This window comes from Argentina silus (assembly GCF_951799395.1).
Source record: "Argentina silus genome assembly, chromosome: 12".
NCBI lineage: Eukaryota > Metazoa > Chordata > Actinopteri > Argentiniformes > Argentinidae > Argentina > Argentina silus.
Window position 1 is genome coordinate 21104099 of NC_139666.1, and position 12484 is coordinate 21116582.

Here is a 12484-nt window from a genome sequence, read left to right on the forward strand (position 1 = left end):
CACCACCACTATCAAGCCCAGCCTACATACAATGTCCAAAATGGGCAGGGTGAGTAACAGGAGATGGGCCACTCTGGCACGGGCTCCATCATAACATAACAGGCTTTAAACCATAGTAGACTCTAGGTGTGCCACGGGCCAGGGGTTGGATGGTAGTCATAGCCAATCATAATGTATTTCTTTGTGATCTGTGGTACAGTATGTATATTGTTTTGCTATTTATTTTGTGGTTTGTGCAATTAAGTATGGTCAATTACAGATACAGACCAGCGGAGGCTGGTGGAGGCAGAAATCGGAGGATGGGCTCTTTATAATGCATGGAATGGAATGAGGAATGGTATCAAACTCGTGTCCGATTTCTACCTCCACCAGCCTCCACTGAAGTCAAACAACATTGAAATGGAACTGAAACAATCTGCTTGGCCTAAAAACAAATAGAATTGGAATTTGGAAAGTATTTTGGAGAATAGTTCACTCAGGTGGCGTGAAAATATTCCTGTTATAGTTCTGTGTAATTGGAAAGAGAAACTTTAAATGATGAGTTGACCTGGGCATGACTTCTCTGAGAGAAACAGCTGCTGCGGAGAGATGAGGTAGGAATGTGTTGACAGGATTGACTTGTTCCCTGGTAAGCACCAGGTGCTGAGAGGGTTTGAGTCAGCTTGATGAACTGTGCAGTGACCACATAAATGTCAAATATCTTAGTTTTGAAAGGAACACTCATTGTACCAAGGTTTATTGTCACTTCAGTCAAGTCTAGACCATTTAAGGGGCCACCAACAGAAATGTAAACAAAGTAGCAAATGCATTTGAACACAACAAATAGCACTTGATTTCTACATTACACTTCTTGCGATCAAGCAATGACTTCATATACATTCTGTTGATGTCATAATCCAGATTGTCTTCTACGAGGATAAGAACTTCCAGGGCCGTCGCTACGAGTGTGACAGCGACTGCTCGGACTTCCATGCCTATCTGAGCCGCTGCAACTCCATCCGCGTGGAGACAGGGGCCTGGGTGGTGTACGAGCGACCCAACTACATGGGCTACCAGTATGTTCTGACCCGGGGGGAGTACCCAGAGTACCTGCGCTGGATGGGCCTCAACGACCGCCTCAGCTCCTGCAAGATGATCCACTTTGTAAGTCAGCCACTGCCTCCTCACTGACTGCCCTGAGAGAATCTCCAAACTCAGAATCGATCGTGATCTTTTCCTTTGTGAGACTACTTAGATGTGTGTACCAGGGGAGGCTGGTGGAGGTAGAATTCGGAGGATGGGTTCATTGTAATGCATGGAATGGTATTAAACATTCCTCATTATGTTCCATGTATTACAATGAACCTGTCCTCCGATTTCTTCCTCCACCAGCCTCCACTGGTGTGTGCCGATAGAGTTCAGTGCTAAGATGGCTTTAACATAATGTCATTTTATACTTGATGCATCACTCAGTCACAGCAGTGATGGTATGGGGCAAGTGGACCTACAAACTGAGCCATGTTGACGGCTGGGCATAGGCATCTGAACGAGGCCATGCACTGTTTCAATGCATGACCCCAGGGCTTGGCTGATAGGGATCAATATGGCCTGACCTGGCTATTGGCACTAATCAATATGGCCTGACCTGGGGTCAGGGGCAGATTTAGACCTATACTTTCACATCCGATTCAATCAAGCTCCCAACTGTGCTACAGAAGTAAATGTGTGACTCTATGCTCTAGGCTGCAGGGAACCATAACAGCACACACTTCCATCAGTGGAGGCTGGTGGATGTAGAAATCTGAGGACAGGCTCATTGTAATGCATGGTATGGAATAAAGAATAGTTCATTCCCTATTCCGTTCCATGCATTACAATGAGCCTGACTTCCGATTACTACCTCCATCAGCCTCCACTGATTGTCATTAAGTACCTGGGAAAGACCTGAAATGTTTTGTTATTTTAAGCAGTGGAATAAATCAGTCAGTGTTTTAAAACACGCATTTATTTCAGCATGAACAAGAGTACAAAAACTTTGAATTGGTGATAGATTGGTACAATAATTGATTTGGCGAACAGGACAGCACAAACACCCCAATCACACAGTAAACAGTGAAACACAATGAAAACAGTTTCATTCCGTTGACCAACCGTCTGTTACATTGTATTATACATCCGAGCCCGTAGTCACTGGTCCAGAATCTCAAAACTACAAAGACCAGAAATCCTGATGATGTTGAGGAAGAATCTCATCTCCCTATATATCCCCCCTTCCCCTTTTCTCTTACCCCACATCCCCTCCCCCTTCTTTCCCAACCCCTTGCACTAACCCCCTCGCCTCCACCTCCCCTACCACGCCCCATCCTCACCAACCCTCCCCCCACCACCCTCCCACCCTCCCCCCCCCCCTACCCCCGTGCAGACCAGTTGCACCCAGTACAAGATGCAGCTCTATGAGAAGGCAGACTTCACAGGCCAGGCCATGGAGGCCACGGACGACTGCCCCTCCATCCTGGAGAAGTTCCGCTGGAGGGAGGTCTACTCCTGCAAGGTCTTCGACGGCTGGTGGGTCTTCTACGAGCATCCAAACTACCGCGGACGCCAGTACTTCCTGGAAAAGGGCGAGTACCGCAAGCCTGGCGACTGGGGTGCCGTCAGCCCCACCGTTCAGTCCTTCAGGCGCTTCACAGAGTGACTCGACCCAGCCTTTTCCAAACTGACCTATCACTAGCATCCGTTATTGAGCCTGAATACACCCTCCCTACTCTATAACAATGAGCTCCTCTGATTGTCACTTGTACTGAGGTCTCATCTGAAATAAAACTTGGCTGGTAAGCAGAGCAGAGGTTTTGGGGACTTCTTTGTGTGTCTGTGTGTGTGTGTGTGTGTGTGTGTGTGTGTGTGTGTGTGTGTGTGTGTGTGTGTGTGTGTGTGTAACATAATTGGCAAACTGTTTGGTAAGTTACAGTATATGGGGGCAGTCTCTTCTTGTGGATCCAGTGCCAGGAGAAGAATGACATCATCATTTGGAGCTTTCAGTGTCTCATAGAACAGGCTTGAGGTCCACAGTGACAGACGCCCTTGGTTTGCAGCCAAACTCCGCCCACCAACACCAACCGCTGACCAATCACACGGGCAGAGTGGGAATACCTGGAACAGAGGATGGTCGCTACAGAAGTTAAAACAACACTTTTAACACAAACAATAACCTAGACAGGTTTAGACAAAACAGTGTGTGTGTAAATTCACTTGTGCCATATATGCCATTTAGCTGACGCTTTTATCCAAAGCGACTTACATTGCAGTGAGTGCATACATTTCAGTATATATGGTCCCAGTGGGGATCAGACCCACACTTAAGCGTTGTTAGCGCCATGCTCTACCAGCTGAGCCATGTTGCAACACTATGCAAAAAGACACACAAAAACACGCACGCACACAAAGGTGCCTAAATTTGGCATTTGATTAGATTTTTGGCGTGCTGGGTAATTTCTACAACTAGAGGTAGATGTCACTTCTCTGGCTCTGCTGTCCACACGCACGGGTGCAATAAGAAGTGATGCGATATTCAGCACTTCAGTCAGTCAAGTTCCAAGCGGTGAAAACCATACATTTTCTGGTGGGGATGTCCAATTTATTTGGGATGTTGTAGCTAATTTAGAAAAGACCGACTTTGATATATTACCGGCCAGCAGTGAAGTCATCCCCAAAATGTTGTTCCAGTAATCTAAGCGTAACAAGCAGCAGCTACTGGACTGTATTTTTGGTGTGTTTGACTTGGTAAGGAGAGCAGGTCCAAGTCCAGGTCCATACCTGGGTACTCCAGGGGGTTGGACGAGCAGCCTCTTCCAGCAGAACCCTGTGGTCGTGGGCCACAGTAGGACTACATCTCCCAGTGGAACCCCTCCTCGATCCAGACCACTAAAGAGCACCCCCCCCCCTCCCCCCCTCGTATGGACATGCTGAATGGGAGAAGCCTCCGGCGGGGTGCCCTCTACTGGTGTGTGTATATATATATATATATATATATATATATATATATATATATATATATATATATATATATATATGAAATACATACATCCCATGCACATTGTTTAGATTTAGTTTTCAGCATTAGCAGTATAATTAACCGACCTCAGTCCATTCCCACTTCTCTAAACACAGGAAGTGAGTGTCACCTAATGCTGAAACACAAACAACAGGTTTTGACCTGCAGGGGAGGAAGCAGGAGATGTCTCTTTTGCTACGCTATTAACCTACCCAGGCGAGCATGCCTTGCATAACGCCTGGACAAAAAGCACTTCAATTGTGGCCTAGAGGCGGGCAAACACAACTGAGGAAGGTGTTTGTCAGCATTTGAACTTTTAATTGTTTAACTGTTTAATGAACGAAGGCCAACTTTGGGGGATTGTTATACCAGAATGGACGAGTGAGTGAGGAGATTCTGGTGTTGCCAGATTGCCATGCTATCAAAACAAAGTCAATTCAGCACTCACTAGGGAGACAATACACTTGACCACACTCCAAAAGGCTGTCATCCACAGCCTAGCCTCTTTTCACAAGCGATGTATCTCCAACACAACGCCTGTTTATTATCCTTATATGGGCATCCTGAGGTGGAGACCCCAAATAAAAGACCCAATGTGATTGGATGGGACGGTTCAGCCTATGTTCATGTTTTGGTGAAATGTCATTGTGGGGGGACATGCAGCGTTCGGCCTGTAGAGGGAGCTACAGGACCGTGGCCAGGGTTACATCAGCGAGGCTCCGTTGCACACCTGTTGCAAATGAAGCCTCGTTGACTAGATGGTTTAAGATGTGTGTGCCTCGGCGTTCGAGAGGAAGGAACGGCGACTGGAAAGTCGCAGAGTGTTTGGAAAGCCAAAGGACTAAATGACAATCATTATTATCTTAAATAAACGGGATTTCCCTCATCACCACACTGCGTCCGCCTCTCTGTACAAGGGACATGTTACAGTGGCGCCCAACTTGCGGCACAGTGAAGGCGGAAGAAAGGGAAATGGAGGCGTTAAGCGCGGCCATAGGAAGGATGGCCCTTGTACTGGAGCAGCAGGCCCACCTCCAGCAGGAGCACCAGGCCGCGGTGAGGGAGATGGCGACGGCAAGGGCTGAGGAGCGTACCCTCCTCCTGGAGCTCGTCGGGGCCATCAAGGCGGAGCCGGCGCCCAGGTCGGCACAAGGTCCCCCCAAGGTCCACCTCCAGAAAATGGGGGACCTGGACGACCCGGAGGCGTTCCTGGCGGTGTTTGAGGGGACGGCGAGGATCTCGGGGTGGCCGGACGGCGAGTGGGCATACCATCTGCTGCCCCTCCTGTCAGGGGAGGCGCAGCTCGCTGCCCACAGCCTGCCAGCGGCCGCCCAGCGGGACTACCCGTCCCTGGCCTGGGCAATTCGAGACCGCCTGGGCCTCACGCCGGAGGAACACCGTCGCCGGTTCCGGGCCCTGACGATGGAGGAGGGGAGCCGGCCCTTTGCCTACGCCCAGCGGCTGCGGGACAGCGCGCGGCGGTGGCTAGACCCAGGGAACAGCTCGGCGGAGGAGGTCGGGGACCAGGTGGTGTTGGAGCAATTCCTCACAGGGCTCCCGGCCCGGACCGCCGCCTGGGTCCAGTACCACCGGCCCCAGGATCTCGCGGCCGCCGTTACCTTGGCGGAGGACCATCTCTCCCTCCCGCCGCAGGACCCCCGACGACCAACCCCGGCCCCGCGCCAGGGGGCGGGGGTCCGGCGCCCGGAAGGAGCCATGGTGACGGAGGAGGAGAGACCGGCGCCCACCCCGAGGACGAGATGGCAGGGGCAGGCATGTCGAGCACCCCGAGCGACAGGGGGGGTGTGTTGGCGATGCGGACGGCTGGGCCATGTACAGGCGGAGTGCCCAGTGAGGGAGGTGGGGCAGGTCGTCCGCATCGGCGACATACCGGGCCCTCCCCCCGGACCAGGAGCGGCGTATCGTGTTCCGGTAAGGATACAACATGATACGCACCAGGCCTTCTTGGATTCGGGCTGCATGCAGTCCATGATCCAGGAGCGCCTGGTTCGACCGGGGGCATTGTTAAAGGCATCGAGGGTGTTGGTGAAGTGTGTGCATGGGGACATTCACGAATATCCTGTGGTCGCGATCGAGATTCATTTTGAAGGGAAAAAGCATAGTGTACAGGCGGCGGTTAGCCCGCGCCTCACGCATCCCCTTATTCTGGGTGTAGATTGGGAGGGGTTTCCTCAAGCGGTAAAGAGGGCTACCGGGGTGCGTGCACGACAGAGAGGGAGGTGTGAGGCGTGTAATGTGCTCTGTGCTGAGGCGGCGCCTCGCGACACTGCCAAGGAGCCGGAGCCGGCGAGGGAGTCTCAACCCGAGATTTCCCCGCCGAACTATCCGCTGCTAGGTGACTTCCCCCTCGAGCAGTCTCATGACGAGACCCTACGATCGGCCTATGACCAAGTGATAGCGATTGATGGTACTTTGGTACGGCCAGACACAGTACGCGCCCACCCCTATTTCGCGATTATCAGCGACAGGTTGTACCGAGTAAGTCGTGACTCACATAGCCAGGAGGAAGTAACCCAGTTGTTGGTTCCCCGTAGCCGCCGGGAAATGGTCTTCCAGTCGGCTCATTTCAACCCCATGGCGGGCCATTTAGGGTATGATAAGACACTAAACCGTATAATGGCTCGATTTTATTGGCGGGAATTCGGGCAGAGGTGCGTAGGTGGTGCGCTTCTTGTCGCGAATGTCAGTTGGTAAATCCCCCGGCCATTCCACGGGCCCCCTTGCGGCCCTTACCATTGGTCGAGAACCCATTCGACCGCATTGCGATGGATATTATCGGGCCATTTGATCGGTGTACACAGGGATATCGATTTGTGTTGGTCTTGATAGATTATGCAACCCGATACCCCGAGGCAATACCGCTGCGCAATATCTCTGCCAGGAGTGTAGCGCAGGCATTGTTTCAAGTAATCTCCCGCGTGGGAATCCCGAAAGAGATTCTCACCGATCAGGGCACTAATTTTATGTCACGCACCCTCAAAGAACTGTATGGCTTGTTGAACATCAAGGCGGTTCGAACCAGTGTCTACCACCCGGCCACTGATGGCCTTTGTGAGCGGTTCAATCGGACCTTGAAGTCAATGATCCGGAAGTTTGTGCACGAGGATAGTCGGAATTGGCTAGATCCCCTGTTGTTTGCGGTATGGGAAGTCCCCCAAGCTTCCACCGGGTTTTCCCCGTTTGAATTACTCTACGGGCGTAAGCCCCGGGGTGTCCTAGACCTTCTTAAAGAAAATTGGGAGGAAGGGTCTAGCGACAGTAAGAATGAGATTCAATACGTCCTGGACTTGCGCACAAAGCTCCATGCCCTAGGGGTTATCTCACGTGAGCATTTGCTGCAAGCCCAGGAGCGTCAAAAGCGACTGTACGACAGGGGAACTACCCTACAAGAATTTACACCGGGAGATAAGGTGCTCGTACTGTTACCCACCTCCAGCACGAAATTACTAGCGAAGTGGCAAGGGCCGTTTGTGGTCACACGTCGCATGGGGGACGTGGATTACAAGGTAGTACGCTCGGACCGGGGGGATAGCTTGCAGGTGTATCACGTAAATCTCCTAAAAAAAATGGAACGACGTGGTCACTGTTGCTCTGGCTACAATAATTCCAGAGAGAGAGGAGTTCGGCCCGGAAGTTCCAAAATCAAAATTTAGCACTCCGGTCGGTATTGATAACCATCTCTCTGCTAGCCAGGCCACGGACGTTGCAGATTTGCAAGCTAAGTTCGCCGACGTGTTCTCTCCCCTGCCAGGTCGGACTACGCTTATCGACCACCATATAAAAACGCAGCCGGGTTTAACGGTGCGCACGCGTCCCTATAGGTTGCCGGTACACAAACGAGACATTGTGTGCAGGGAATTGGAAGCCATGCTGGAGCTGGGTGTGGTCGAGGAGTCCCGCAGTGACTGGTGTAGCCCCATCGTGCTTTTTAACAAGCCGGATGGGTCTATACAGTTCTGTGTGGATTATAGAAAGGTTAATGCGGTCTCCAAATTCGATGCCTACCCGATGCCCCGGGTTGACGAGCTCTTGGACCGGCTTGGCACGGCCAAATATTTTACGACATTGGATTGTACGAAGGGATACTGGCAGATTCCACTCTCGCCGGTATCCCGGGAGAAAACTGCATTCTCCACTCCGCTCAGCCTATTCCAGTTCACGGTGCTCCCTTTCGGGTTGTTCGGAGCCCCAGCCACTTTTCAGCGCCTCATGGACCGCATTCTGCGGCCGCACTCTGCCTATGCTGCGGCCTATCTGGATGACATTGTCATTCACAGTGACACCTGGGCGCAGCATGTGCAGAGTGTGGCGGCTGTTCTGCGGTCCCTGAGGCAGGCGGGGCTGACGGCCAACCCGAAGAAGTGCGTGATCGGGCGGAGGGAGATCCGGTATCTGGGGTACCACTTGGGTCGAGGGGAGGTGCGGCCGCAGATTGAAAAGGCTGCGGCCATCGCCGCCTCTCCACGGCCCAAGACTAAAAAGGAGGTGAGGGCCTTCCTGGGGCTGGCTGGCTATTACCGGCAGTTCGTGCCGGGATTTTCAGAGCTGGCCAGTCCCTTGACGGACCTCACCCGGAAGGGTGCCCCGGATCCGGTCCAATGGTCGGGCCAGTGCCAGGGGTCGTTCGAGGCCCTTAAGGGCGCTCTTTGTGGAGAAACGGTCCTGTATGCGCCTGATTTTAACCTCCCTTTCTCCCTACAGACCGACGCGTCAGATAGAGGGCTGGGAGCAGTGCTGACCCAGCGCGTGGAGGGGACTGACCGGCCGGTGCTGTACCTGAGCCGCAAACTATCGGAGAGGGAGGGCTGGTACAGCACGGTGGAGAAGGAGTGCCTCGTCATTAAGTGGGCGGTCGGCGCCCTCCGCTACTACCTGCTGGGTCGCGCTTTCACCCTCTATTCCGACCATGCTCCCCTCCAGTGGCTCCACCGCATGAAGGATGTGAACGCGAGGATCACCCGGTGGTATCTCGCGTTGCAGCCCTTCAACTTTTCAGTCGTGCACAGACCTGGGGCGCAGATGGTCGTGGCAGACTTCCTCTCCCGTGCAGGGGGGGGGGGGGAGTAGGCTGTCGGCCGGCGTGTCCCCGGCCTGTGTCGGGCGGTGGGGGTATGTGGGGGGACATGCAGCGTTCGGCCTGTAGAGGGAGCTACAGGACCGTGGCCAGGGTTACGTTAGCGAGGCTCCGTTGCACACCTGTTGCAAATGAAGCCTCGTTGACTAGATGGTTTAAGATGTGTGTGCCTCGGCGTTCGAGAGGAAGGAACGGCGACTGGAAAGTCGCCAAGTGTTTGGAAAGCCAAAGGACTAAATGACAATCATTATTATCTTAAATAAACGGGATTTCCCTCATCACCACACTGCGTCCGCCTCTCTGTACAAGGGACATGTTACAGTCATTTTACCCTGTGTTGTCCTGAAGTTCCATCCACAAATATTGTATTTTAGTATATAGTAAATAGTATTTTTCTATTGGTAATAGGCTGAACCATTCCTGGTACTGGTCAGTCAATGAACAGGCTATTTCACTGAGGGGTCATGACTGCTGCTTACAACGACTCGCCTCAAACTCATCGAAAGGTTCCAGACGCTCCACTCTGCATCTCTCTGTCTCTGGAACCAGACCCAGGTGGAACTCATTCATGTCCACACACACACACATCTCCCAACCCTGTGGAACACAAAGAGAATACAACACACACACACACACACCATCTCACACACTCATACTTTCACACACACACACACAATCATCTCACACACACACTCACACTCTCTCTCTCTCTCTCTCTCTGTCACCTGCAGGAACTGCCTCACACAATGGTCTACAGCTCTCCAGCGCACATAGAAGGCCCTCCAAGACACATAGAACACAAAGACAAGGATAAGTCACATTAGCTGTCTGTGTGTATACACAATTAAATAATGCTTCTAGAGTCTCTAGAAAGGTTCATTGTGCAGTTGTTATGGCAATGATGATATACAATATTGGTTGTTATGCTCTACCCTGTGTCATGTTGACTTTCCATGGTGTGCGTTACAGTGGAGGCAGGTGGAGGTGGAAATCGGGAGGACGGGCTCATTGTAAAGCATGGAACGGAATGATAGCTTTCCTCATTCCATTCCATGCATTACAATGAGTCTGTCCTCCGATTCAGAGGTACAATGAGCCTGTTTGATACCATTCCTCATTCCATTCCATGCATTACAATGAGCTCATCCTCCAATTTCTCCCTCCGCCAGCCTCCCTGCAACAGAATCAAGGCACTGACTGCACTGCAGGATATCAGTCACTAAAGGAACAAGCCCAAGTTGGCCTTGTGGGTACATGCTTGGGCTGTAGGCAAAGCTAAAGACCATAACCTACCGCAGTATCCATCCCCTGCTTTTACCTCTTTCTGTTGGTGACTGCCTTTGCTTGCTAGCTGTCACTTTGCTTGCTAGATGTCACCCATACATGATCTTCAGTTTATAATTTATTGACAGTATTTGTACAATATTACACAAAGCCACGTCAGACTATAGAAAAGAGTAAAAAAAAAAAAAAAAGTTTATATCAGCATCATATTGTAAATAGTGTATTTTGATTTTGACAAATGAAGCCTGCTTCACCAAAGCTCAGCTGCGACCCCTTGTGGTTAGGATGTACATATGCAGTACTATTTTCTCCTTTATCCCTTTCTTACAAATTAATGCAAAGCGCTTATATCATAAAGGTTTTTTTCTATGTAGTGGGGTATGGATTTTCATGAATTTGTTCAGTGGCACATTAATTAATTAATGTTAATTAATTTAACATCGGAAACATTTTTAAACAGGATGAATCTGTCGGGGCATGTGCCTTAGCATGAATTAATTGTTATTTTAACATGAGGTTGATTTCAACAACTGAGCGTGATAGCATCCTCCTCTATGCAAGTCCTATGGACCTATGGCATTATGACTGCCAATAGCCCCTGGTCCTAGCATAGATTACTTTGTCTTATGATGACTGATGGATAGATGATTCACGTATTTAGAGAAATGTGTTTGTTGTAAGTCGCTTTGGATAAAGGCGTCTGCTAAATGCCATAAATGTAAATATAAAAAAAAGCATGGAGACAGAGACCGTCATGTATTGACGCCGCCAAGACACAGTTTGTAATAAAATCCTTCTTTCACTCACTCTGATGGTTCGTCGGGTGGTTGTCCGCTTTGTCTTGCATCAATTGCAATTGTCAATTGCAAAATGTGCCTTCAAAGTAAAAATAAACGCACTTTGTAAGAGAGCTAAGGAAGCTAGCGAACTAACTGAAGCTCCAACTCGGGATTTGGACAAAGTTAGCTCGCTAACTCCCTTCGCTAAATTATAGAAAAATGTAATTACTTTGCAAGAGGACATTTGGCAAGCTTGATGCCCGACAAAGGGGATAACCACCATTAGAGTGAGTGAAAGAAGGATTTTATTTCAAACTGTCTTTTTATTTCGATAGCCTACATGAAAAAAGTCTTGGACTCCATGCATAGGATGCTTTCCGGTTAGGTTCAATTTAGACAAATAACCCAGACTCATCGTATAAATATGTGTCGGAGGACGTTTTTTCCCCGTAAAGTTTACTTGTTTACCGCTAAACTACTATAGTAAAGCTGAGTGAGAGTGAGTGCAGTATGTCCTGTAGTTATATCTGTGTGCTTCTTACCCACACAGTTAAACATAATCTGTCTGCATTTAACCGTGGTATTTCTGTCAGTTCCATGACTTCCCCCATGAAGTCTAGCAGTTTCTGTGCTCCAGACTCAAGTCCTGCAGTTTAGATTTTTGTGTTAGTGATCTGTTCATCCGTTGTAACAGATGGATAAATAAAGTTGTATGTACATTGTATAGTCATATCTAATTTATGGAATATTCACTCCTGTTCTCCCCCATCACCAGGTTGTGTTATACTGAATAAATATGACATTTAAAATAGAACATCACCACCATCCCTTTTAGTCATATGATTTAAGCGAAACCTGTTATGGCATTAATTCGTATGAATTCATACAAAAAGTAGAACTGGACCCAATTCATATGAAATTTTACGACCCGGTTCCTAAACTACGAATGCGACTTGCGTGGACGTTAGGCAGTATTCGGCATTAACTTCGAGTGGTTAAGGTTAGGGTGAATTGTCAGGGGAAGGCATTAGAAAACATAAGTATCAGCAACAATAATTAGCACCAAAAGACCAGATTTCATTTGAATTTAGTGTTCTGATTTTTGTATGAATTCATACGAATTAAGAATGCGATCACGTTGGCATGGACATTACAAGGAATGAGGCATAATTTAGAATAGGCATAATTTAGAATATGTATTTCACAGATAACATGTATTAACAATTAGTGATTAGACATGTCAATGTTCTGAATCACAACATAATCAGGGGTTAGTATAAATACATTCATTTTTGT

At 49.5% G+C, this 12484-nt stretch overlaps 2 protein-coding genes across 2 annotated transcripts; one reads left to right on the forward strand and one right to left on the reverse strand.

The window, feature by feature from the left end:
* Positions 1 to 40: 40 nt before the first annotated feature.
* On the forward strand, positions 41 to 2674 carry LOC310813608 (gamma-crystallin S-like; the record flags this gene model as incomplete). Its single annotated transcript, XM_083682668.1, has 3 exons — positions 41 to 49; positions 901 to 1143; positions 2402 to 2674. 3 exons carry the CDS (start codon positions 41 to 43, stop codon positions 2672 to 2674), a joined length of 525 nt encoding a protein of 174 aa, XP_083538794.1.
* Positions 2675 to 3014: 340 nt separating this feature from the next.
* LOC310813609 (tRNA wybutosine-synthesizing protein 4-like) lies at positions 3015 to 10080 on the reverse strand (the record flags this gene model as incomplete). The annotated part of the gene is made up of 5 exons (XM_083682669.1): positions 3015 to 3129; positions 3793 to 3941; positions 9615 to 9722; positions 9851 to 9905; positions 10058 to 10080. 5 exons carry the CDS (start codon positions 10078 to 10080, stop codon positions 3015 to 3017), a joined length of 450 nt encoding a protein of 149 aa, XP_083538795.1.
* Positions 10081 to 12484: the final 2404 nt, after the last annotated feature.